Raw genomic sequence first — 26,629 nt, 5'->3', positions numbered from 1 at the left:
TTAACCCGATAATGCGCATCTTCGCATTCACGATTTACCGTGACTTTTAGATGATGTCCGAGTTTGCACCGCGTTATGGCTATATGTCTTTGGGGGAGTTAAATCAGATTTTGACATGTGGGCAGTGCTTTGAGGGTAGAACAACGTGATTGGCCGATTTCCTGATTTCGCACCAATAATCTGCCTCATTCATTCGTGCCAATTTTAGTTTGAAGCCTCTCTGCGGAGCTTCGCAGAGAAAGTTTCTTAAAACAAATGCATTCTTGTATTTATATATTTATTGCATTTCTGTATGCGAAGCTGTCTGGGCGGTTCACAAAAAGAGGGGCAAACAGGCAGCCAGACGAAGGAGACGTGTTCTGCTGCCTTGTTCCTTTCCCCTGCCCCACTCCTGGTTTGTGTGTTCTATGACTCTGCGGAGCTCCACATATAAAATTTATAGCTTCCTTTGTCTCTCCTCTGTAGCTTCGTATAGGCGATAATGCGCCCATGCGCATTTATAACTCATTATAAAAAACAAAATCTGGAAATTGGTGTTGCTGCTGCAGTGTGACATTCTTTACCTACATTTGAAAACGAAAATTCGGGTTTATGTTCAGTGAGGAGCAATCCCGTTGTCGTATAGATGGGGGGCCATGTTGCACTCTTATAAAATAATTCTCCTGAGCCCCAGTGGTTGGAGAGAGAGTGAACTTGTGCAAAGTGTATGCCTTAAAAGCCACGGCTAGCCTAAAAGGGAAAGCAATTTAATGGATTCCTTGGAGAAATAGTTTAATTTGCCAGTTCTTTATTTTCTTTCACTTTCACATTGTATCTTTAGGACAAATACAACTATTATTTATGTAGACATAATGGACACAATCCAACTAAAATTAACCATTTTGAAATCTTGACTTCAGTGGGAGAATCAAGGACATTCTTCAATCTTTGTCGTTAAAATCAGTGGAATATTAGAGCGTTTGATACTAGCTCGATTATGCCCAAGTTGGTAAAAGATACTTATTCATTAACTTTGATTCATTTTAAGAACAGTGTGAATCTTTTGATCAGCAAATAGAACTTGCTTATCTTATTGTAGGTAATTTTCTTACACAATGCATAGTAAACTCATAGAAGTCACTGCAACATGATAAAGTGGTAACCACCATGTCTACAATCACAGCCATAGATAGATGTTTCCTCTATGAATATTAGGCATACTAGCTAAATGGAACCAGATGCTGAAGACTAATAACATTATAGAGCTGATGCCTTTGTGCCCTGTTTGTTTCCCAGAGGCGTCTGGCTGGCTGGCCACAGTAGGGAACAGGATGCTGGACTAGATGGACCCTTGGTCTGCCTATGCCAGAGCTACTCTTGCATTCTAAGTCTTTGAACTAGAACTTGCTGAGTTTGGGCTTTTAGGGAGCTGCAGAACTCATAAAACTTCGAGTCTATCACATGCTGTTTGTTTCTTGCATTATCCAGGAGGCATGAAGTATCTTATGACAAACAGAGTGAAAACATTTCTGAATGTGTGGAACAAGCTAAGATCATCCTTGGAAACCAATGGTGAGTGGCCATTTTATGCTATTACTCAACTGGAATGGCAGGATTAGGAGGTTCCCTGATAAAAAAAAAAAACCAATGGAAGGTGGGGCCTTTTTATGTATTATTAGCAGCCCCCACCCATATTTTACTTTTGGGGAAAAACACTCTCTAGCCTTTTCTGTTTCTTTTAGGGTTAGAGTTCAGGTAGTTTGTGGCATTTGTTCCCCTTTCAGACACAGGATTAATTGGTAGAGCATAACATGATCCATTCCTTTTCCAGATTGCTCAGCACTTGCCTTCTAGTTCTGACCTTCAGAAAGTAGTAGAATAGTCTGGGTTTGACAGCAAAAAATAATTGTTTTTAAAAGCCCCAAAAGGAAAGTGAAGAACTCCGCAGTGGGTCTGAGGCTCCTGCTCACAAATGGTTCTTTGCCCACCATTGCAGGTGAAATAAAACTCCCCAAAGGTTATTGTGATAACGACCTCACTCAGGAGAATGAGTTTGAGATCCTTCTTCCTCGCCGGCGCGGTCTAGGCCTGTGTTCCACGGCCTTGTCCAGTTACCTCATCGGCCTGCACAATGACTTTGTCTACACCATAGAAAAGCATACAACAGATGCCAACAGGTATGTCTGTCTCTGCATCTGTTAGAATCCCCACTTCTTCCTGCTGCTGCCAAACGGCCTTCCTGCTGCCAAATGAGCAGTGGAGCAGGATTTCTCATTCTTGCTCTCTCCTTCCCCTTCTCCTCAGATACTCTGTCAGCCCCACAGAAGTGGCAGATTTGCACGTGATCACTTATGAGATGGACAGGGACCTGATCCCTCTGATTCTGTCGAACTGCCAGTACAGCATGGAGAAAGGAGGGGAGGCCCTCCAGGAATTTGACCTGGAAAAAATCCAGCAGCAGGTTGTCAGCAGATTCCTGCAAGGGAAGCCCTTAATCACATTGACGGTATTATTTTTATTTTTTTATTACATTTTTATACCGCCCAATAGCCGAAGCTCTCTGGGCTGTTCACAAAAACTTAGAGGCTTGATGTAACGAAGACCTTGATGTTGCTGCCTGAGTTCCAGCTTGCCCAGCCCAGAGGACATGCCTGCAAAGGTCCACTCGCTGAGCCTATTCTTTTGTCCCCTTCCTTCATAGGGCATACCCACTTTGGTGTACAGGCATGATCGAAATTATGAGCATCTCTTCAGTGATCTCAAGAGCAAGCTGAGGCAGGTGAGCTTCAGAGATGAAAGGAGAAAGAAAGTGGCTGGATGCATTCCAGTGAAGACTTGTTATAGTTCAAATTATTTCCTTGCTGCACACTGGTTTAGTCTAATGGTATGCTTATTTACTTGACAGTAAGTCCTGGCAGTGACTGTAATTGCCCGAGGTTGTCTAGGCCTGGTAAATTGCTTTTGTAATTCCTTTGTAATGCACAGCAAAGGTAGTGTGGTATAGAGACCAAACATAACATTCCAACAGCCTGTGCTGCTTGTGTCTGCCTTTTGTCATATCCTGAAGGAGTGCCCACGTGGCAGACGTGTCTTTTTCTTTACAGCAAAGGACAGGAATGATGAATGCTGATTGGTTTTTCTCCCCTTGAATTACAGAGCTCCCTTCCAAATTCCACAATTAGCATGATCAGTGGGGAGTTGCAATCATACAGTGACATCTGTGAAGCTCTGTCTGTCACTGAAATAACCTTAGGATTCCTGGCTATGGCTGGAGAGGACCCAGAGATGACTTTGACCGAATATGTTGAAAATATCCTGCAAATGGGCAGTCAGACAAGTGCTCATGTGCTGAAGGTGAGTGCAGTGGAACAGGGCCATATTGTGTCTCCTACAGAGTCAACTTCAGCCTTCCTCCTGAGCTTGGAGCTAGGGTCGGGGAGATCACCTTCATAGTTGCACCATGTTTTGGAGCTGCTTGAAGGGTCTCCAAACACAGTACAATGTTGTCCTCCTCCTGCTTATAGTTAGGTCTTCTTACTTGAACCTGGCTTTTGAAAGTCTATCTCTTTTTGTCACAAGGAGGCTTCTGCAATTCTTCAGCGGGAGCATTTATGAAACCACCTAAATGTTCACACAAAATAGCACTGCACCGGTCCAAGACATTCTGCTGCCCCAAGAGGTGTTGTGCAACCCAAGACCCCTTGAAATGTCATAGAAGATGCTGGGGGGCAGTTCTTTGGGCAAAGTCATGTGCAACACAACAGCTGTGCTCTATCACCCACTAATATGGCAAGAGATTCTGGGATGCATCTGCAAGATAACATGACTTGGGATGCTTGTGGTATCAGGTGACCTTGAATCAGTATCTAACTGGTGTGCTTAAGTAGCCTTTAACAGATCCTTTTATATTCGACCCCCTCCCCCCCCCCCCCCGGGATACAAATGTAGATATAGCTAGGTGTTATACTACATAGAAGTCTTAAATAAAAACAAAACATTAACTACTGGTGGACACTTTAGGGTGAGGTTTCAGTAAAAACAACACTTAAAGCTAAACTCTTTAAACAATTTTTGCAGATTGCTATTAACTCCGCTTCTGAAATCTCTTCATTGGCTTCCAATTCACTTCAGAATCCACTATAAACTTCTCCTGTTGACCTTCAAAGCTTTTCACGGTCTAGCTCCTTCCTATCTTTCCTCTCTCATCTCACACTATTGCCCCGCTTGCGCTCTTCGCTCCTCTGATGCCATGTTTCTCGCCTGCCCAAGGGCCTCTACTTCCCTTGCTCGGCTTCGTCCATTTTCGTCTGCTGCCCCCTACGCCTGGAATGCTCTTCCAGAACATTTGAGAACTACAAGTTCAACTGCAGCTTTTAAAGCTCAACTAAAAACTTTTCTTTTTCCTAAAGCTTTTAAAACTTGATGTTGTGCAGACTTCTACTGTTACTTTCTACTGTTAGTTTTTCCCTACCCTGTGCCTGCTTACCCTACCCTGTACCTGTTGGCATTCTCTTCCCCTCCTTATTGTTTTACTATGATTTCATTAGATTGTAAGCCTATGCGGCAGGGTCTTGCTATTTACTGTTTTACTCTGTACAGCACCATGTACATTGATGTTGCTATATAAATAAATAATAATAATAATAATTATAATAATAACTTAGTGCCTCTAGAATACATATATAAGAAATGCTCAGTTTTATAGTTCATCTAAACAAATATCTAGCTGTTTCTGTCTGAGCTAAAATTCAGATCTAGGTTTACAGTAATCTGATTTTAACAACAACAGATAAATGTTTGTGTGTTCTTTTTAGGTACTGAGTCGATGTCAGCTAAAGCACACCATTGCGCTGTGGCAGCTCCTCTCTAGCCATAAATCTGAACAGCTGCTGCATCTGAAAAGGGTAGGAAGCATGGAAAGGCGGGATAAATTTATATTTCTTGCCACTCTTCTCTTTTCTTCTCCTAACTATGCCACTTCTATGACTCTTCCTCACCATGTACTTCCCAGGATCCCTTTGCAGAGGTCAGCACGTCCTATAAAGACGAGCTCACTGTAGAGAACACCAAACTCCTCAATGCCTTTCTCGTCCAGGCTGGCCTGGAATCCTTCCTCCAAGAATTGCATGAAATGATCATCCTGAAGCTGAAATATGCCCAAGCTGGGGAAGAATTCAACCCCACATGGAGGTAAGAGCCTACAAAGACCAACCCAAATCCCTCGTACTGATTTTGTTCCTCAGCTGCATTGTGGTGATGAAGAAATGCTTACAGTTCTGCCACATACAGTACAGTAGCTGACCATATTTGTGATCTCTCTCTCTCTCGCTCTACTTTCCAGCCTTAAGGATACGCTTATTTCATACCTCGAAAGAAAAGACAGCAACACACTTGAGGAATTAGAGGATATGTTCCCAGAAGAGATCCCGCTCTCCCAGTGCATTGCTGCCTGGAAACTGGCTGCTACTCTTAAACGAGATCGAAGGCTTGGTTGATGCCGTACAGTGATTAATAGAGGCAGTCTGTCCTCTCATTCCCGCCACCCCCTTTCAAAAAACGATTGAAGACCAACGCACTGGATTTCGATGTTACTTTCCTTGCACTGAACAAAATAAATTATGGGGCCAAAAAGCTTACATAACTCAAGGAGATCCTAAATTAAAGTATCAGTGCACTATACGAAGAATGAACTATTTTGCACAAACTTGAAGGATTTTTTGCCTTAGAAAATGAAGGATTAAAAAAAAAAATCAAGATACTTCCCCCCCCTCCCCTAGAAAATGCAAGATAGAGATGAAAACCACATTCAGAGGGAGTAAGCAAAACAGAAATATGCTTTCAGTGGCCAGAACTAGAGGTTTAATGCCAAAGGGCCCTGACAAATAGTGTATAGTTTATAAACCTGGGGTTATATGCTACCTTACTGACGGGTCTCTTTTCACTTCAGGTCATTTAGGTGGGCAAGGGACAAAGCATTAATCCTTACTCTCTCAAGTTTTCTATTTGCCCTAAGTGCTACCAAAGCTGCCTTCTTGTGTGATCAGGGACATTATTTCTTTGTAACTTTATTTTTCCGTGACATTTCCTGCACCATTGGTTCAACACACCTGAACAAGGCATGACAAAGTACAGCCAAGTCAACTCTTCAGGTGGTTGCTTTTAAACATTATTCAGCATAGGTAAATACCAGGTATACTAGCTTGACACCACTGCCCACGCTATTGTTTTTTTTAAAGAGGCAACATATCAGAGCTGTCTGTAGCCTGTCTCCTTCCTACCTTTTGTTTTTGGCCCTAGTGAACAGGTATATTCTCCTAAGGAAACTTCCTTCTCATTATTCACTTGAATCTCAGAAACATCTTATGGGAGTGTTGTACTCCTATTTTCCTTGATTTGATCTTCATTCCTTAGTTGTACTCATTGTTATCGGTCTAGCTTGTGTTTCTTACTGCAGTTGATTCACTAATAATACATTTGTAACTGTTATCATGATTCATTATACCAAGTATCTCTTTAGGCTAAGAAACCGTACTTTATAAGAGGAGTGCCAGTTCAAGCACATTTGTTTAATCGAACTTAAGAAGGAAACAAAATGTTTTAGATGTATTGAAACATCTCCTTCGTATGCTTCCAAAAATAGTATGCAATATTTAAATTCATTTAGAGCCATTATGTTAGCCTGTCAACTGAATACAGCATGTTCAGTAGTTTGAGATTATGTCCATAGTTGAAACAACAAAAGGGGGAGATTTTGTGCAAGTGGGTAAGACTTTTTCAAGGAGGACAGAAGACAGTATCACTTTCACTTGTGTGAATGGTTGCACCGTTTAACAATATGAAGGAACTTTTTTTTCCTATTGGGGAACAATTATTATTTTTATTCATTAATACTTTTAAAAATGTTTACCAAAATAAATTAGATTCAACTCTTCTCTCAGGGTAAAGACAAAGTAGAATCTACAAGTATCAGCTGTTGCTATAAATGACTCTTCTCAACCATGTTTTGTTGCTGCTCTGGATTGTATGTGCTTTATTAGTAAAATGTTTATTAATAGGCAATCGTGCCACACAAGCTTAGCCTTCCTTCAGTTCACTAGAGCTAGAAAAGCATTGGTGTTCTATCTGTTTAAAGGCCAAAATCTACTGACAATCTATTTAGGGTTCCAAATATAGTTAATATTTCTGTGTGCTAACAACTCTTTGGCTCATTTCAGCAGTTTCCTTACATGACTCCTAGAAAGCTGTGCAACTGGGGCCATGCCACCTACCATGCTCTACCTCAGAACATGAAGAAGGCCATGGACAGGACAGAGTGAACAACACTCCTGGTCCTTGCATGGTAGTGTGTGGATGATGCATTGACTGTGATGTCACTAGCACGTGCAAGCCTTCGATTGGTCTACCAGTATGCTACCTGTAAAACATGGCTAGCTTTACTAATGTGTAAACATTTTTTTTTTTGTATTTTTTTTCTCCTTTAATAAAACTATTTGCTATCAAACTATTTGTACTGGTATTAACTGTCTTCAAGTTGTGTGTTTTGGTAGGGAAAGACTGGCAAAAGCTCTCAGACTGGGACGTTGACTCTTGTTGATATGTATTTGTACCATCTTTTCTTGGGCTGGTAGATGTGAGGTTTTGCCCTTAATGTAACTCAAAACAATGGGCAGACACCTTTTCCAATTCATAACGAATACTGTAAGCTTGAAAAGCTTTACTGTAAAGAATTTCTACAAAGAAGAGTAGTATTTATCCACTACCTTTTTGCTTGATCTGTTTTCGGTTCAGTGTTAACTATGTGAAAGCAATTTATGAGCTATGGGTTTACTTTGTCTTTGGAGCTGGGTCTGATATGAGAGGCAAAAGTATACACAATGATGAATGCTTTGTTTTTATCCTATGTAAACTGCCCAGAGAGCTTCAGCTATGGGGCAGTATACAAATGTAAATATAATAACAACCACCACCTTCTTTCCATGAAAGTGCACTGCCAAGGTTCTGTCACTCTCATCCCCCCCCCCCCCCCCCACCGGGCAGTTGCACATTTAACAACTATACATTCAGTAAGTGCAGTATCTTGGATGTCCAGGTAGCTCACAGTTCTGTGTCACTATGATTTTTTTTTCTACCTCTGGGAGCAGAAGTGTCTAAGAAGCCTTGCCATAATCCACAGGCCCTACACACACCTCCATTTCTGTGGGGCAACAGTAACAGATTCTAAGCTTTAATGCAAAAGTAGTAAAGTAAATTTCTGGCCTTCAGAGCTGTAAAGAAAGTTAGGAAAAGACTGCTGTTTTTAATAGGGAATAATAATTTGTTTTTGTTAGTTTGTTTTTGCTAATGAGAGCAGTCTCCATTATGGTGACTGGTGCAGTCCTTTGTTCATGGAAGGTTCTGTCCCCTGAAAAAGCATTAAATTTTACCTTCTCTTTTTAGAATAACCTTTTCTATATGCAGTTAGGCTACCATAAAAAAAGGTCTGGCTGGTATGCAGGGGTTTTACAGATGCTTAATTGCAATCAGAGCTAGGCAAGCTTATTGAGCATGTTTAGTTTGCACATCAAAATGCGTGTAACCTGTGAGATTGGAGGTCATGGATGTTCAGTGTTCATTCAGCAGCTTTCCCATCGTTACACAAACACTTTGGAAAGAAATTAAAACGACCAAATTAAATGCAGGCAAGTGTAATACAACTTCGGGGTAGCTACTGCCAATCCAACCAAGCCTGATAAACTTAAGCATCTCACCTAAAGTTAAAAAGTTCTAGCGTGTGCCCTATCCAATGTGGGTCGCCCTTCGTTACCAATAGAGAGAAATGCTTAGGGCGCAATCTATGCATGTTTGAACAGGGGCCGGGAAGTCCTACAAATCCCAGCATTCTTCACCCAGCACGGTTGACGGGAATACTGGAAGTTGTAGGACCTTTCCTATCTGAGCTTACCATTACGCCTTTAAATGATCACACACCAAAAGTGCCTCGCGGAACCATCCTAGCTTGCATTTTGCGGTGGGGGTGGGGGGCATGATGACACCGGGAGCAATGCAGGAAGTAGGAAACCCGGGCATGGTGCAATGGCGAACGGAACAGGAACGGAGGCGCAACTGACGGAGGAGACATTGCGCTGCTGGGAGCGGTAAAATGCAAATAGGAGGTCGAGGCTTTCCATAAAGCCGGGAGAGAGAATAAGGAGAAAGGGGGCTCTTTCAGAGGCTCTTCCTGTCACCGGGGTCTGTGGGATTTGTATTTCTTTACATGTGGCTTAAGGCGCTCTTCACACGAGCGCCGTCTACTGGGATGCGTCTCCAAGTTGCTGGAGCGAAGCGGTGTTGTGTGTCCCAGACATCGAGGTTTCTGAGTTAAGTGCCACTGAACAGAGACGTGTTTCCGAAAAAACGTACGTAGGGTTTAGGATCCGGCTGCGACTGAGCGCTAGTATTTCAGCTTTCTCAACAACCAGCCACAAATCCGATCTTGCCTGCCTGCCACTTTCTAATAAAACGTTCGTTCAAAGTGATTCAAATACTGCCCTACTTCCGCAATCCTTTGTGTGTGTTTTTAACACACTGGAGGATTGCTCAGGCACATTGACTTCAGCCCTGGGCTGACTCTCCTGCAAGTTCGTCCTTTTGCAAGGGCAAAAAACCGTGTGCCATTAGTTTCCTAGAGTATATTGCAATTTCTCAAGGGACGGTGAGTTTGGGAGTCAGGATCCAACCAAGCAGGCAGTGGTCCGAAGGTCTAGCCCAGCCCGCCCGGACCGTCCAGACAGCAGGGATAGGGACAGCGGCAAACAGGCCCAGTGTGGGCGCAAGGCATGTGATGCTGTTCACTGCAGCACCCCGCCTTATTTTTAAACATTTTAGAATTAGAAAACAGCTGAATGGGCACGTACATAGTTTCAGATACTAATTTTTTTATTTAAAAATATAGTATCCTTTTTTACATCTAAATGGTGCATCAGAAACAAACTATTTTATTCCTGCAGTCATGCTAGTGCTACAATTTACCTGAGTTTAAAATGCAAAACTGCACATGCTCAGAATATTTGCCTTTTTAAAATCAGGGTTGGCAAATAGGATTTTGGTGTGGTTTTTTTTTGTTTGTTCTAGCATATCAGGGATGCAGAACCAGTTGTGAAGCAAAGGATGGTGCTGGTGCTGGTGAATGTTGTGTGTTTCACAAATGAAGTCATACACATGGCCATCTAAAGTGCCCCCCTGCCCCATAAAGGTTCATTGTAAGCCTATGCGGCAGAGTCTTGCTATTTACTGTTTTACTCTGTACAGCACCATGTACATTGATGGTGCTATATAAATAAATAATAATAATAATAATTAAGTCCAGGACTTAAAATTACCTACCTGTACCACTGATACCAGGAACAAAGTTCCTTCCCATCTTGAGGAACATAGTGTAGGAAGGAGCAACCCTAAGCATGTTTATTCAGAACTAATTCTTACTGAGTGTGCTTAGGATTTCAGCCTTAATATATCTTTGCTGCACGATACATAACCTGCTCCTACAGTGCAATTCTATACCTGTATACTCCTACCTAAATGGGTAGAAGATGGCTTGTCTCCTATTATACTGTGCTTAGGTTGAGTAAAGTTTATGTCTAAAAATTGGCAGTTTGCCATTCTTGGCAAACCTTACCTAGAAGTGTTTGGTATTGCTGCGCTTGGACTGCTGTGTATATTAACACTACGTAGGATAGTACAGGTTACCTAATAATAATAATAATAATTTATTTCTTACCCGCCTCTCCACTTGGATCGAGGCCGGGAACAACAGTGAATCTAAAACACATTAAAAACTGATTAAAAACATAGCATACATGATTAAAACATCCTTAAAACATTCTAAAATTTCACTGGATAGGCCTGCCGGAATAGATGTCTTTATTGCCTTTTTAAAAATGCTAAAAGACTGTCAAGTTGATGAATCTCCTCCGGCAGGCCTTCCACAGTCTGGGAGCAGTAGAAGAGAAGGTCCTCTGGGTAATACCCGTCAGCTTAGTTTTGGTTGACTGAAGTAGATTCTTCCCAGAGGACCTGAGTATGCAGGGCGGATTGTATGGGAGAAGGCCATCCCACAGGTACCTAAATACCTAAATCTAATGCCACTCATCTTGCAAATAGCTCTCCAGAGTTTGATAATAATAAATGCACATAGCTTTGCAAGGCCAATGAGAGAATGTAATAGAACTTTTGAGAGGTGGATCCAGGGAGGGAATGGTTTCCCCAATGAAAGGTATGAATTTAGGTTTAAAGCAGAATGGTTTGTCTGCCGATATCTTGTTATACATGTTAATATGCCTTGAGTGAAATGGGGGGGGGACAAAAACAACCCCCCATCCCACCCCCACATCCTTTTACAATAGCCTTAATTCATTTGGGGGATGGGTCCTTGTATCTGTGGGAAATCACAGCTGTTTAACGAAACAAAATGAGTTGGTTTCATAAGCTTTGTAGGCCAGCAAAGGTCTCATGTGTATTAGTGTAGAAACAGATGTTAGGGTGGTTCCCCCCCTTTAAAAACAAAAAAAGTTGAATAACATTGTACGATAGAAGTATCATTGGTGCAAATGTGCATTACTCTTGTCCCATTGTCATCTCTTGTTAAACAGATTTTGCAGATTTTTAAAACACAGCAAAACCTATTTAGCAAAAGCAATAATGGGATACCCATACACACTCTGGGAGATCATGTTTCTGTCTATCATATTGCCCCTAACACTTTGAAAAAACTGGTTTCCTGTCTTGTACTTGTTATGGTTCTGGCAATGAACAGATTCTATCTAATTCCACTGTGTACCTTAGTGACCAAGCCAAACTGAAGGCAGATGTGATTGAACAGGACACACAGGAGTGGCAGACCAATCCCTCATTTGCTGGCCTAGAAAGAGTTGGAGGACTGGACCTGTCTTATGTCAAAGGCGATGACACAAGTGCCTGTGCATCACTGGTGGTCCTCAGCTACCCAGACCTCGAGGTAACAGTCATGGAACTGGGGCATTTTCTCCAGGAAAGTGCTGAGGACAAAACAAGGAATTTTGAGCACTGTGAGCTAACATAGAAAAGAGAATAAAAACCAAAAATTCCAATATTTTAACTTGCTGCATAGGTAACTTTAACTTGGTAGTCTCCAGCTGATGTTTCCATAAAAGGGCTAAGGATAAGGGTTTCACAATAATTCAACAGTATATTGAAAACAGACGGTAAATTTTATGATTCGAGCCAAATTAAGTGTCTCATGGATACAGTGAATTTTACCTGTCATTTTAGGAGCTGTGCTTTTCTATCCCTTAAAATTGCCCATTGTCAAGTCAATATTCTCCAAGTCTAAAACATATGCAGCATGTTCAAATGCTTATTTGTGAGTGTTATCTGTCTCTCTCTGCTTGTTAGAAATCCAAGATATGGAGTTATAATTCTGTTTCTCACTTTATTATGAATTATATGTGCAGTACACTTTTGGATTAGTAGTGAGAGTTTTATCTGTGAGAGCTTTTTTCCTCGCAAGATAGTGTTATGCATGCACTTGATAGAAACCCTCTGAGAAAAAATAATAATGTTCTCCACTGCTTCTAAAATTAAACTTCTAGCTCCCCCAGTTAGGTTTTAAAACTTACCATTTCTATCTCTTGCAAACATTTCTTTTTATTTAACATTCTGCAAGTGAATGCAACGTTTGTTGGTTTTCATTATTTTCAACTGAGACCTTTGAGTTGCTGAAGAATGTGCAATTTTTAATACAACCGTAGTTGCAAGAAAACCAAAATTTGATCCATACTGTGCTACATTTGGGCTATCAAAATGTGTCTGACTTTGGTTATTTGATGCCAAAACTGGTTTATGCAGACACAGGGCTGCTGAGACAAATTGAGCTGGCAGGAGCTAGGAGTTTTCAGCTTTGAAATTTGGTGAGTGAGGAACTTGGCAGACAAAGGAGAAGTACAGAGCTTCCTTAGTCATAGCTTGGATGGACTTGCAAATGTTGCTGTTTCTTCCTGGTACAGCCTCAGGTTATTACTCTGCAAGAAATTCATTTCCTCTGCATTCTCCCTCCATCTAAGGTGTTGTATGAAGACAGCCGCATGGTGGCTGTACGTGCCCCCTATGTGGCGGGTTTCCTAGCCTTCCGAGAAGTCCCTTTTCTTGTGGAGGCAGTGCAACGGCTAGAGGAGCGAGAGCCTGGTCTTAGGCCTCAGGTATGATGTTTTTTTCCTTTACCTAAAAACACAAGGAATCCTGCTGGATCAGACCAGGGGTCCATCTAGTTCAGCATCCTGTCCTGTAAGCCAGAGTGGTCAGTCAGTTGCCCCAATGGGAAGCAGGGCTTGGAGACAACAGATATCTGCCCATTTTGCTTTCCAGCAACAATATTCAGTGATGCAGACAGAATCTGTCTGCATCACTGAATCATAGAATAGCAGAGTTGGAAGGGGCCTACAAGGCCATCGAGTCCAAAGTAGTGTTCAAAGATGTATTTCCATGGTTGAGTCATTCTTGGGTATAGTTCTTTGATTAAGTTTCTTACTTTTTCCTACAGTTTGGAGGAATAGCTTTTCTTCTCTCTATATGTGTGAGTGTATACTCATACATACAAACACATGCGCACATCTTCCATTATCACAAACGCCAGCCACTGTATATCACCCCATAACTTACGTGCCTTTGTGGCTCTCCTAGGTGCTTCTCGTAGACGGAAATGGCATACTCCATCACAGAGGTAAGACTCCTGAACGATCATTGTTATCTAGCAACAATCAGATTTCCTTTGATAGGTTTATAATCCTGCCTAGCAGCTCTGGAGAAACCATTGTGCTGGATCCAGCTTTTGTAGGATTTTGGGCAAGATGCCCTCAGTGGACCTGCCTCCTCCTACCCAGTGCCCTTTCCGTTGCTCTCTCCCTGTGGACCCAAACTGTGGACACCCACCCAAGCGCAGGGCAAGGGGAGGGAGCTGCGCCATCTCATCACAGCTTGCATATTTGAAGAGGGCAGGCAGTGACCTCAACACAGCCAGCAGTGGGCCCAGCCCAGCTTCTCACATAGATTGATGAAATTGGGAGCATCTTTCCTCTTCCACCATACTTCACCCTTGCTTTGGCAGCTGGGATCTCATGTCCCTATAAACAGGCCCTGGATTCTCCCTCCAGAACAAACCAGACGCTCTCTTCCCTTCAACCTGCTCCTTTCCCACTTTTCTTTTACAGGATTTGGCATTGCCTGCCATCTTGGTGTACTCACAGGTCTGCCCTGTATCGGTGTAGCCAAAAATCTCCTGCAGGTGGATGGTTTGGCCAATGATGACCTTCACAAGGAACAGGTAATTTCAGGATAGGAATTGAGATTTCACATTCTGATTAGGAGAAGTTGTTGGTTTACTTCAATATATTCCCATTAGGAGGGATCTCTTTAAAATGGGAGCCGTGGCAGTGCTGTGTACAAAATGGGCAGCCTTCAGGCTGGTTCACACATTATGCAGGGACCAACGTGCATCGTCCACCTATCCCAGAGGAACCACAGCCAATCTTGGCTTCTTGGCACGTGTGTGCATATACATGCATTTGTTTTATGCACATGGTATACGTGTTAAAAACGTAATATGTGAAGTAGCCATGAATGGGAAGCGTAGAGGGAAACCCCTAAGAGCGAATTCAATCCAGTCTCTGACTTTTGTGTTTGGGGACTTGGCTGTACAATGTGACACTTGCAAAGGAAAGTCCTGACTAGTGTGATCCCAACTTCTTCCAGTAGAGGGAGCTGTAGGAAGTCACACCTCAAATTGATCCCAGCACCTTGATGGGTCCTGACTCATCTCAGCTGTAACAAATCTCTTTCCTCATATTCCAGATTCAAGGCCTTCAGGCAGGAGGGGAGACATTCCCTCTAGCAAGCAGCTCAGGGAAAATCTTGGGTATGGTAAGTACTGGAGTCGGGGGTGAGGGGCAATTGCGAAGTGGGAGGAATAGGAAGCAGGGAGCCACATTGGCAAAGGTATCAGACTGATGTTTGCTCCTAGGTTGTCCTTTATCCTCCGTCGGGCAACAAGTAGCCCTGAACTGGGCTCCACTTTTCATTGCAAGCATGACTCACGTAATGGGGGATAACGCTGCACAGGAGATGCGTGCCCTGTCCCCTAACCCCCAAAGGAAGAGCCACCTTGATTAGAGTGGAGTTTTCAGGGCTCACAAAGGACCCCGCCCATGGAGGAGAGGGGCCCTGGAGGAAACACGCTGGAACCACCCATTTCCAACCATTTCAGCACAAGTGCTTGGCACTGCCAGTGCCACGCACATATACACGCGTACTCTCTCCCCTTCCCTTCCCGCATCTCAGAGCACAGGGATGGGGAGGTTTACACCTTTGCTCCCTGCCTGCTGAGATCAGGGGATGGAATCACAGGACGGGGGAGTTTAAAGCCTCTCCCTACCCCAGCAATCTTGATCCAGATTGCAATTTCCCCGCTGCTAACAGCACCCTAATAGCATCAGGATCGGGGCGGGGGGAGGGGGAATGAGGTAAAACCTCTCCCTACTAGCAATCCTAATCCAGGTCACTGTTTCCCTGCAGCTATAAGCTTTTTCCGCCTCCCCATGATCCTGATTTAGATCACTGCTATTAGCAACAAGAAAACTGCAATCTCAGGATCATGTGTGGGGGTGGGTGGGACTTAAAGCCTCCCTCGCCCAAGCAATCCCCATCAAGATCACTGTCCCAGCGCTGCTAATAGCAGTAGGAGAACAGCAGCCTTTTCCCCAATGCTCAGCTGATGGCTGATCAACCGGGCAGTGGGGGAAGAGTGTGGGGCTTCCCGGGACTCTGGAGGGCCTCATGGAGAACAGCCGTGGGTTGCTCACATGTGTTCTAGAAGCACCCACCCCTACCAGTCCCAAGAAAATCAAGCATCCCTGCAACTCTTCAGCAATACCCATTCAGTCCTACCAATCTCATGGCATACACACACACACACACACACACACACACCTGTAATATTGCCCTGCATTGTGGGGTAAGCAAAGTCAGCAATCTGATGTTTGTATATCTCCCATCCCACCTCTCTCACTCAAGCTCTTTGGAGTTTACACTGTATGCCTGTAACCTAAATGATCTCTGGTTCTTACCTGCCCAGGCCTTGCGCAGCTATGCCAAGAGCACCAAACCTGTGTACATCTCCATGGGCCACAAGATGAGTCTTCCATCAGCTGTGCGCCTGGTCCACTCCTGCTGCAAGTTTCGGATTCCTGAGCCCATCCGGCAGGTACAAGGCGGATCTGTGGTTAGAATGATTCTACTGGCAGATACAAGCCAAGGGACGAGGTCCATTTAGGTATCTTGGCTAAAAGCTATTGATAGATTTATCCTCTATGCATTTGTCTTGGGAAAAAAAGAAAAAGAGCAAAGCTCTCTTGGCCTTTGCTGCAGCTGTAGTGAATTTTACAAGTGAGTGAGGTGATGGGTGAAGAGGTGCTTTGGTTTGTTTATCCTGAATGTGCAGCCTATGATGCGTTTCCCAATATTCAAAGGAGGAGGACACCCTTGGGGTCCGGAAGGGACTACATAGCTCTGTAAGGAGCACTAACACAGGCAGGATGCAAAGGCCCATTATTCAGCCACTTTGACAGGGGGCTCTTCCGTTCCTATCATGGGAGCAATGTCCTGCTTTTTTGTCTGCTGAACTGGGGAGATCAGTTAAACATGCGTCTGCAAGGGATCTGGAAACAGCCTTTCGGGGCCATTCTCGCCCTGTACAGTTTTCTTTATTGGCCCTGCCTATACCGTTGTTTCGGTGCCTATCACTGCCTGCCATGACCTGGCACGCTCCAGATGTGTTGGGACTACAAGTTGCATCATTCCCAGCCAACATGGCCAGTGCTGGGAGCTGTAGTCCTACACATCTGGTGGGCAGCACATTGGGGGAGGCTGGCCTAGCCTATTGGCATTCCACCCCTCCTCCCAGAGGTTCAGGCTGGCCCTCCCCCTTTCGTCCTGACATCAGCTCTGTGAGATACTCAACCCGTTGTGAGGGTGTGATGAAACTGCAAGCCTCATGGGTTGTGTGGCGGTTCAAACCCAGGTTTCTTGGTCCAAGGTCAACCCTCTAGTCCAACTTTCCCCATCCTGGTGCCTTCCAGATGTTCTGGGCGACAAGTCCCAACATTCATGACCCTTGGCCAAGCTGGCTGGGTCTGATAGGCGTTGAGGTCCATCACATCTGGAGGGTACCAGGTTGGGGAGGGCTGGGCTGGCTATTGCACCGCGCCAGCTCTTCCTCCTGCTTCCCAAGCAGATTGCTTTTTATTACCAGGTTTTGTTTGCTAGAAACTGCTTTTGGGTTGCTTCCATCCTGGTCTTATTAGCAACTTTCTCATAAGTGATGCTCTGCTTAAGAAAACATGAGGCTTCTCTTCCCAAGAGATGATCTCTTTTGATGAGAATGCTGGATAGTTAAGATTGTTTACAACGGTTGCGGCTTTCCCAAGGTAGGTTTTCCTCTTATCGTTTCCCCATCTATCACACTTCTGCATCAATGGGAGCAATCCCTTTTATGGGGCAAGCTATACTTTTCTCTCTCCCCCTCCACCCCATTATCAGTGCATGAAGCTCCCCCCAGCCACATGTTATATCTGGGTTGTCTGGCCCTGTGTCCCTGGAGGGTACGATGATGCCGCCATTTGATATTACTGCACACAAGAGAAGTGGAGCCTGTCCCTGATCAAGAACCGTGGTACATATGCCCATCTGCAATCCCAAATGGTAGACATGTGGGTCAAAGAGTAGATTGAGGCTCTGCTCTTATAGAGCTCGATGGGGCTTACTTCTGAGTGGGCATGTGTAGGATTATGCTGTAAACTGCACACGTACCCACCCTACACCTGAATAAGCCTCCTTCTTACATGACCTCTTCCAGTTTTCATTGCATAGGCGTTCCTTGCCAGCTGCAGTTCCAAGGAGAGCCTCAGTGTGCTGGTTGGATCTTGAGTGGCATCACTCACAGTGCAGTCAGCCCCTGCACCCACTGCAGTGCTGATCACCGGAGTATTTTCAGGACGCTGCAAGAGGCTGCAGAGGCTGCCAACCCAGGATATGGCCAGCAGGTGGCAGCACCAGGCCGTTCTTCTTTACCTTGAGGCAGGGTTTGGGCCGTGGAGCTTGCTAACAGGCAGCATTGAAGGATGCAGCTGTACCCGTAACAACGGCACAGCAGGGAGAAGTGCCGGCAGAGCAGCTTCTCCCCTCCCTGCAGCACCGTGATAGGAGACACTGCATCTCGTGCCCAAGCACAAAAGCTGAGGGATGATCAGGAGTCTGGAAACAAAGCCCTATGAAGAGAGACTGAAAGAACTGGGCATGTTTAGCCTGGAGAAGAGAAGATTGAGGGGAGACATGATAGCACTCTTCAAATACTTGAAAGGTTGTCACACAGAGGAGGGCCAGGATCTCTTCTCGATTCTCCCAGAGTGCAGGACACGGAATAATGGACTCAAGTTAAAGGAAGCCAGATTCCAGCTGGACATCAGGAAAAACTTCCTGACTGTTAGAGCAGTGCAACAATGGAATCAGTTACCTAGGGAGGTTGTGGGCTCTCCCACACTAGAAGCCTTCAAGAGGCAGCTGGACAAGCATCTGTTGGGGATGCTTTAGGGTGGATTCCTGCATTGAGCAGGGGGTTGGACTCGATGGCCTTGTAGGCCCCTTCCAACTCTGCTATTCTATGATTCTATGAAGCAACAGTTTTGAGTCAGTGGTGGCCACTTATAGTCCTACATCAGCACTATGTTAAGAACATAAGGAGACCCATGCTAGATCAGACCAAGGGTCCGCCTAGTCCAGCATTCTGTTCACACAGTGGCCAACCAGCTGTCGACCAGGAACCACAAGCAGGACATGAGTGCAACAGAACCCTCCTGCCCATGCTCCCCAGAAACTGGTGTAAATAGGCTTATTCCCTCTGATATTGGAAATAGCACATAGCCATCAAGATTAGTAGCCATTGATAGCCTTCTCCTCCTGCCAGCAGCACCCCAAAGGCTGGACAGCCCAGCTAAGCTCCAAGGTAAGAATCTGCCCTGACAGCCCCATAGGGACACAATGCCCCATAGCTGTAGGGCAGGGTGTGTGTGTTGAACCTCTTCGAGCCCATGGGCCGAATTAAATTTCAGAGAATCTCTCGAGAGCTGTATGCCAGTGGGGCCAAAGGCAAAAGCCGCAGGGCCAGAATGGCCAAATTGAATGCCTGCGCATGGTAGCTTGAAGCTCTTACTGCCAGTAACTAAGGCTTAGAAGAGGCTTTTTGACCTTTACAATAGGGGGAAAGTGCACAAAAGGCAGGGAACAACCAAATGATTGGTGGTTAGGGGGAGGGGGAGGTGTGTGGCTTTCTGGGGAACTCTGGATTGGGACCCCTTCGGTGGACCAGATCTGAGGTTTTGCACCTCTGACTTGGGGAGCAGGAGCCCAGTGTTTTAGCCCTCTCATCCCCTTCTGGTGCCGCATCTCTGGGGCTTCAGCTGTCTGCAATGCCAAGGAAGGTTCTCTGGAGGAGGAGCAGGAGCGGGGGGGAAAGATGCTTTAAATATAAAAGCCTTGAGCCGCCCAGGTGTAGAAGGAAAAGCACCATGATCTGAAACAGGCCTAGGAATGAGAAGAAGATGAGCGCAACCCATACTTGCTCAGACACTGTGAGCTTCGCTAGGTTGTTTACCAATCGCCACTGTTTTGCACCCCCACTCCGGGTGGTGTTTCACCACCCCCACCAATGAGAGCGATTGAAATAAATAACACTGAGATGATGGTTTATGCTGTGTGTACAGAAACGTGTGGGTGTGTGATGTTCTTCTTGATTTAGGGCTGGTTCCCACATACACGCATGTTCACTGCTTAATGACTGCAGCATTGGCAAATCAGCTATAACAGATCAAGCATCAGAGAGAGAGGGGTGGGTGGGTGCGGGAAGTGCACATTGCCTTGTGTCATCCCAGGCACGATACCTTTGACTGGAAGTGGTTCATGTGTGCAGCTGTGGGTCCACACGTACTCAGTAATCCAGGGGTGTCTGTGCAGGTTTGAACCACCTCTTAGCGAGCGGCATCCTCTCTGCTCGGCTGCGTCTCTTTCTGTGCCTGTGTTGCAGCACACCCGGTGCTTCACAACCCTTGAGTGCTGGCTCAAGGGGCCACTTTCCCCACCGCTCTCTCGCTGCTGCTTGGGAGAAAGTCTCCTGCCCATAAAGGAGCGGGAGAGAAACTCGTTGTTCTTTGCTTCGAGCACTGGAATAAAATTTTTAAAAGCTGCCAGGGCTTTCAGGTGCTGTGGCAAAGGAGGCTCTGAGCTCCACAATCCAAGCCTGGCTGCCCACCGTGGCCAGCCTGATGTGCCCAAATCGGCTCCCAAAATACACCCGGCACAACCTCCAGCCCCCTAATGCTGCTGCTAGTCTGCTCCAAAAATAGATGTGATCTGGGGGATTATTAAGGCAACACGATCCATCTTATTGATTAGCCTCTTGGTTTAATAAGCTGGGTTAAGCTGTCTCTTAGCACAGGGTTAGGAGTGAGGACTGGCAAGACGTTTTGCAGACTAAGAGGACACATCATGATGCATCAGCTCAACTTGTTTCGGGGGTCTCAGCTCCTACTTTCCTCTCCATCCCCCCCACCCTCCCGGCAAGAAAGGGAAATGAATGTAGCTCTTGATGCTACAGAGATCCTGGGTAAACTAGGCATGAATATGAAACATGCCGGGGTTTTCTGAAATGTACTGGGGTGTATTGAAATTCCCTGGTAATGAAACAAATTGAGCAAGTAGGAACTGAAATCCCTTGGTCATGAAATTCATCACAAAGCCCTGTCTTTTGTCAAACAGGCAGAGTTATTTGTCAGCCGCGTTTAAGAAATGGATCATTTATAGATGAGAGAAATTCGTGCAACGAAACACTCCCATCGAAAGTCCCCTCCCCCCGTTTTTACCCAGAATTGATGAAATTGATGGATGGCCTTTATTCCAGGGGAGGAGGTAGATTTTAGCTTCCACTATAGCTTATAACACAGCTTGCTTGCTTGAGCCATCTGGATTTTATTAAACACAATGTTTGCCCTGAAGAGTCTGCTGTTATGACGCCAAATGATAGAGACTAATTTTGTGAGGGTGTGTGTGTGTGTAGGCCAAATCTATCATAATGAATCTTCATAAAAAAAAAAATTAAAAGGATTGACAACAAAAGACAGCCGTGCAAGATAGGTAGGAGTTGTAGCTTTTGTTGGCCCAAATTCTGCAGTTGTGAGAGTATGCAAGCTTTCATGTTACACAGAGTTCTTCACCTGCTTGATGAAGAGTTCTTTAACCTGGAAGCTTGAATCATTCCACATGCCCCCTTAGTCAGTTGTCTATACACAGTAGGCTAAAATGTATTTTACATTTGATGCCTGTCTCCATCGGCCCTTCCCTCGCAATATTATGTAATATTCATGGACACTTTAACAGGTGGCAGCATGAAATTTATTATCTATATAGAATGTTCACAAACAAATCACTTTCTGTAAGGCAAGTGAAATACCAGTTTGGCTGGGGAAATACTTGTATTGGTCAGAGGGACAGCAGGAGGTTTGTTGAGCGAGTATGAAGCCTGGTTTGGAATAGGTCCTGTGAGTTTGATTATTCAGTGGTATTTTAGAGGTCCAAGGGGTTCTGGAACTGGGTACTTAGTAGAATCTATCATATCTCTGCTGTGGCAGTGTCCGCAGGCACGTGCATCAGAACTATACAAGAAAAACTGGGCCCTTTTTACTCTCCCCCCACCCTCATAGAGTCATCTAGGGCCTGGTATACATCATACAGCCTTCAGCAGACTTGGGGCCCTATGTATGCTCTTGTGCATACATAGAAGGACCTTGTCCATACATAGAAGGACCTTCCTTTTCTTCCTTCTGCTGGCTTCATAGCATAAAGTCAGATTCTCCCCAGCAAACTCTGTGGCCGTGTCAGGGAAAATCTGAGCTGTGTATCGTACAAGCCGCAGCAGGCATCGCTAAGCCCTGGCACATCCCGTCATCCCATCTCAGGGTTTAGAGGCTCGTGTGCAGACCTGGTAGGATGGGGATCTGTTCTATATCCAGGCAGAGGTGTCACAGAATTTGGTGAACTCTCCCACCTGCACCCCCAGTTCCGCAACTGATTCAACACTGCCATGACACTTATGAAAAATATTTGTCCCATTGGCTCTCAGTAATGTCAGTCAACTTGGCACATAATTGCCCACATCACTCTCTGAGTTTGCTTCAGATACCGTAATCTGGCACTCCTGGTTTCTGAGCCAGTAAAAATACTCTTATATACACACACACACTTATAGAGACATGCGCACTGTGCTGGGAGAGGCCAGGCAAAACCTCATTCTTCTCTCTGCAACGGCTTGTATTTCCTTAGGGAAATTTCTCTCACCCTTAAAGAAGCAATATAGAAGATGGGTTCTTAAAGTTAGTCATAATGCATTTCTCCTTGAATCTAGGAACAAATTAGGGAGGAATCGTAACTCACAGCAGAGAAAAAGCTTTGCACGCAGGAAGTCCCAGTTTCAGTCTCCAGCATAGGTGGTGGAGTCAGGTCATAGGTGGTGGTGGTGGTGGTGGTGCGGAAGACTGCCCACCTGAGACCCTGGACAGGTGCTGCCAGTCAGAGTGAGCAATCCTTGGTGAGCTGGACACATAGGGTCAAACTACATGTTACTTTATAGCATGGCAGGGCAACGTCTGACCCTCCAGATGTTTTGACCTACAACTCCCATCAGCCCCAGCTAGCATGGCCTGTGGTGAGGGATGATGGGAGTTGTTTGCCCACCCCTGCTTTAAAGACTTTTTTAACGCACAGGGACCCCATCTGGATCAGGACCCTAGCTGATGTGTGTGTAGGGGGGCACTCTAACTCTTTGCCCCCATGCTGCAGGCCCAATCAGGTTTGGGGCCCTCACAGCTTCAGCTTAGATTACCACAAAGTGATCCAAAGGCCATGCTGGCTGGGGCTGATGGGGTCTGCATTCCAACACATCTGGAGTGTGCCAGATTGGAGAAATCTGGTTCCTATGAATGGCTCATAAACAGATTTAAAGTGATGTGTAGTTTGAACATGGCTTCCTTTGTTATTATGAATTGCTTACTTGACATGGTTTGAATGCTCTGCAGAAGGCAGTCCAGGATAGTAGTTAGAGGGCAAAGATGAGGTTTGCTGCTGAAATATTTGAGCTGCTCTTGGGAGGGTGCTCTTTCTCTCATGTCCTGCTTGAGGGCTTCTCATCGAGGCATCAGGCTGGCCACTGTGAAAAAGGATGCAGGACTGGAGAGGCCTTTGGTCCGATCCAGCACAAACTTCTGATGAATTAATAGAAGCCTGCTGGGTGGGAGACACCCATTTTCTCCTCAATCCAGAAAACAGTCCTAAAATGTAATCCTCAGTCCTCCTTGGCAGCTGTGGGTTTGAGAACTGCTTTGTGATTGGCTTTATGGGTGGGGCAGGGATTTAGGCCATGGTTCTTCCTTTTCTTTTAGGTTATATTAGCCTGACACCTTTATCCCTCCAGGTTCCCCAGAAACAAGCACAGGCCTCAACGCAGCCTCCCAAAAAGACACCCTCCCCCCCACCACCTGATTCTGTTCTCCATCTTGATTCCAGGCAGATATAAGATCCAGAGAATACATCCGGAAGCACTTGGAGGAGGCCCCCTCTGCCGTGTCACCTCAGCCAGAGAGGTAGGTGTGTGGGTGGCTGGATGGCCCTGCGTCCCCTTCAGGCAATCTGTTTTTCTAATGCCCTTCAGTAATGGCATTAAAGGGACAGCCAGGGTGACACACGGTAAAGATAAAGCCACAACAGGGCCCACGTGGACCCCCACGAGCAGCTATTTCCAGCGACGTGTCGTGCCAGGCGTTTTCTGCCAACCACGTGGTTTCCCTGGGCGTGGCAGAAAGGTTGGGCTCACCTCTTTGCCTTGGGAAGGTGACAACGGATTTGGGCTTCTTTGAGCAACCGCACCAGCAGCCATTTTAGCGATGCAGAAATATACGGTACGTTCTGGAATTGTAGCTCTGGCTGTTCCAGTGCTGGTTTCACAGCGTTGTCTGTGCTGTGGTAAATCCAGAGTCACCCCAGGAACATGTGTGTTGTTTTGCTCCTAGAAACCATCTCCCCTTTTCTGACCTGCCGCCAAGGCAGGTTCACATTCTGCCTGAGAAGGGAAACCCCAGTACTCACCCTTATACGGGTACATTCTGCTCTCAGAGGCACGAGCTGATTTGATACATTGCTGAACTATGGAATTTGCTTCTACAAAATGTAGTGATGGCCACCAATTTGGATGGCTTGAAAAGGAGTTTAGGCAAATTCATGGAGGAGCAGGCTATCAATGGCTAATAGTCCTGATGGCTATATGCTACCTCCAGTGTCAGAGGCTATATGCCCATGTACACGAGCTGCTGAGAAACATGAACGGGAAGGTGCTATTGCTCTCATGTCCGATTTGTGGGCTTCCTACAGGCATCTGATTGGCTCCTGTGCAGAGTGCTGGGCTAGATGGATCCTTGGCCTGATCCAGCATGGCTCTTCTTGTGTTTCTATCTGCTTTTGTGAACCGGCCAGAGAGCTCCGGCTATTGGGCGGTATAGAAATGTAATGAATGAATGAATGAATGAATGAATGATGGGTTTTCAGCGAGGCTAATTGTGCTGTGATGGAGCTGGGCAGCTGCCAGTGCCTTAAACCTGTCCCTACTACACTACACTACACCCCTTGCCTTCTTCACCAGAGACCAGGCAGCTGTACATTCTCACGATGGAAATCCTTTTCCAAATGATGTCTTGGATTCAGGATCTGCCTTCCATCAGAGGAAGGGATCTTTTGCAAAAGCACGGGCTTCACTCACAGAAGTTTCCTCTGCCTGGTTTTTGGGAGTTCCCTTTTCCTCCCTCCCCCCCCCCCGAAATACCACTGTCCACCCCATTCAGCAGGATCTCCTCTGTTGCGTTTTTCAGGTGCGGAAGGAGCTGCCGTGGGGAAGAGGGTGGTGCCTCCTACTTCAGCCAGCACACTTGATCAAACCCAGTAAATACTTCAGGTCATCTCTAGTTACACCTTAATAGTTCTAGTTCCAGGGAGAGAGAGGATGCCATTTCAGGGCTTCTATTCTGCACAACCTTAATATACAGAGGCTGCCCGCTGGCACCGGCAGCAGCACCAAATCCACCAAATGGGGAGGAATATGCAAAGACTAGTGTGAGTGGTGCAGGCTGAAGTCCTGGCTTCCCTCTCTGAAAAGGGTGGTGCGCGCGCTGGTGTGGTTAGGACACTTTTGGTCCAAACTTGTGCATGTTTACCAAGAAGGAAGTCCTCTTGAGTTCAGTGGCAGTTGTTAGAAAGTATACTGAGGGCTACAGCTTCTCTTCCCCGTAAGTTTTACAGCGTCCATCTACGAATGCAGAAACCTGCCAGAGGAGCTGTTACTGTCAATAAATAATCTCCAGATAATGCCTTCGTTGAGATACAGAAAATGTTTCTCGAATAGGCTAATTAATTGGCTAACAGTGAGACTGTTGATGAGATCTTTTTTTAATCCTCTGTTTTGTTGGCAGGCCTAGAAGTTTCCCTGTTCTGCCTTCCTCCCTCTCCAGGACGAGTGAAGACACAGACTCCGAACATTAACATGGCATCAAGGATGGCTGGTTTCCGGCCACGGATTTCCCTGTGCAGAAGTACAACGAGGGGCCACAAGGGAGCATCAGTGGCCAGAGGATTAGGGCACTGATCCCTAAGTACCACAGCTGTGTTGCTGACCACATTTTGTGGCAGAAAATCCGTGTTTTGTTTCCAAATGCAGAGTGAGGGTCAGACTAGATGTCCTGTTAATTACACAAAAACCAAAAATGTGCACATCAAATGCAATGCAAAGAGCAGTTGTAGGGAAACCAGAGTAGCCTCAAGACCTGTGGGGTAGAGAGAGGGGGTTTAACTCTTCCTCTCCCTGCTATAGTTCCATCCCTTCTCTAAAGCTGCTACTCGCTTTATGGCACCCATGGAGACTTCGCTTGAAATGCAGATAGCAACTTCAGAGTAGCAATTTTTCTTATGACCATAGAAGGAGGAGGGAGTGGCTTAAAATTCCCCTCCCTGCACCTCCCCCGCTAGTCATGAGGTACCTCAGGCTTCTTCATAGCTGCTATTTATATATCTAGCTTTACGTCTAAAACCAGGGGTTTTGTTGTTTATTCGTTCAGTCGTTACCGACTCTTCGTGACTTCATGGACCAGCCCACGCCAGAGCTTTCTGTCGGCTGTCGCCACCCCCAGCTCCCCCAAGGTCAAGTCTGTCACCTCCAGAATATCATCCATCCATCTTGCCCTCGATTGGCCCTCTTCCTTTTGCCTTCCACTTTCCCTAGCATCAGCCTATGGTGTGTTGATCTTTAGAACATCGGATTCATCGTTCACCACCAAGCACCGTCGGCCGCTAGCCGTCCTTTCGGCTTTGAGCTAGCTGCATCATCACATCTGGGGCTAGTTGAACTTATCCTCTGTTCCTCCCCAGTAGCATTTTGACCATCTTCCGACCCGGGGGTCCCATCTTCCGATGGTATACCGACATATCTCTGGTTGTACTGATC

General features: G+C 45.5%; 2 protein-coding genes across 2 annotated transcripts in view; both read left to right on the top strand.

Moving 5' to 3' along the window:
- The window catches only part of LOC134394556 (E3 ubiquitin-protein ligase RNF213-like), a 101,812-nt gene extending 94,332 nt beyond the window's left edge, over positions 1-7,480 (top strand). The window contains exons 61-68 of the mRNA XM_063120118.1: positions 1,468-1,551; positions 1,976-2,156; positions 2,284-2,485; positions 2,681-2,758; positions 3,136-3,333; positions 4,794-4,883; positions 4,991-5,169; positions 5,321-7,480. Of these exons, the coding sequence (XP_062976188.1) occupies positions 1,468-1,551; positions 1,976-2,156; positions 2,284-2,485; positions 2,681-2,758; positions 3,136-3,333; positions 4,794-4,883; positions 4,991-5,169; positions 5,321-5,474 (1,166 nt within the window). The 3' untranslated portion in view covers positions 5,475-7,480. The remainder of the gene's footprint in view (positions 1-1,467; positions 1,552-1,975; positions 2,157-2,283; positions 2,486-2,680; positions 2,759-3,135; positions 3,334-4,793; positions 4,884-4,990; positions 5,170-5,320) is intronic.
- Positions 7,481-9,027: 1,547 nt separating this feature from the next.
- Positions 9,028-26,205, top strand: ENDOV (endonuclease V). The gene is made up of 9 exons (XM_063123192.1): positions 9,028-9,113; positions 11,800-11,971; positions 13,056-13,190; positions 13,672-13,711; positions 14,199-14,311; positions 14,839-14,907; positions 16,118-16,246; positions 23,650-23,726; positions 25,602-26,205. Exons 1-9 carry the CDS (start codon positions 9,052-9,054, stop codon positions 25,669-25,671), a joined length of 867 nt encoding a protein of 288 aa, XP_062979262.1. The 5' UTR covers positions 9,028-9,051; the 3' UTR covers positions 25,672-26,205.
- The last annotated feature ends 424 nt before the right edge of the window (positions 26,206-26,629 follow it).

Source organism: Elgaria multicarinata, chromosome 3 (assembly GCF_023053635.1).
Source record: "Elgaria multicarinata webbii isolate HBS135686 ecotype San Diego chromosome 3, rElgMul1.1.pri, whole genome shotgun sequence".
Lineage (NCBI taxonomy): Eukaryota > Metazoa > Chordata > Lepidosauria > Squamata > Anguidae > Elgaria > Elgaria multicarinata.
This window is presented reverse-complemented; position numbering and strand designations above follow the sequence as displayed.

Excerpts from the sequence above, each read along its gene's own strand:
- ENDOV (XM_063123192.1), top strand. The coding sequence starts at position 9,052 with ATGGCGAACGGAACAGGAACGGAGGCGCAACTGACGGAGGAGACATTG. Across the intron at positions 14,312-14,838 it reads ATGACCTTCACAAGGAACAG|ATTCAAGGCCTTCAGGCAGG; the intron begins GTAATTTCAGGA and ends CTCATATTCCAG. Across the intron at positions 23,727-25,601 it reads GTGTCACCTCAGCCAGAGAG|GCCTAGAAGTTTCCCTGTTC; the intron begins GTAGGTGTGTGG and ends TTTTGTTGGCAG.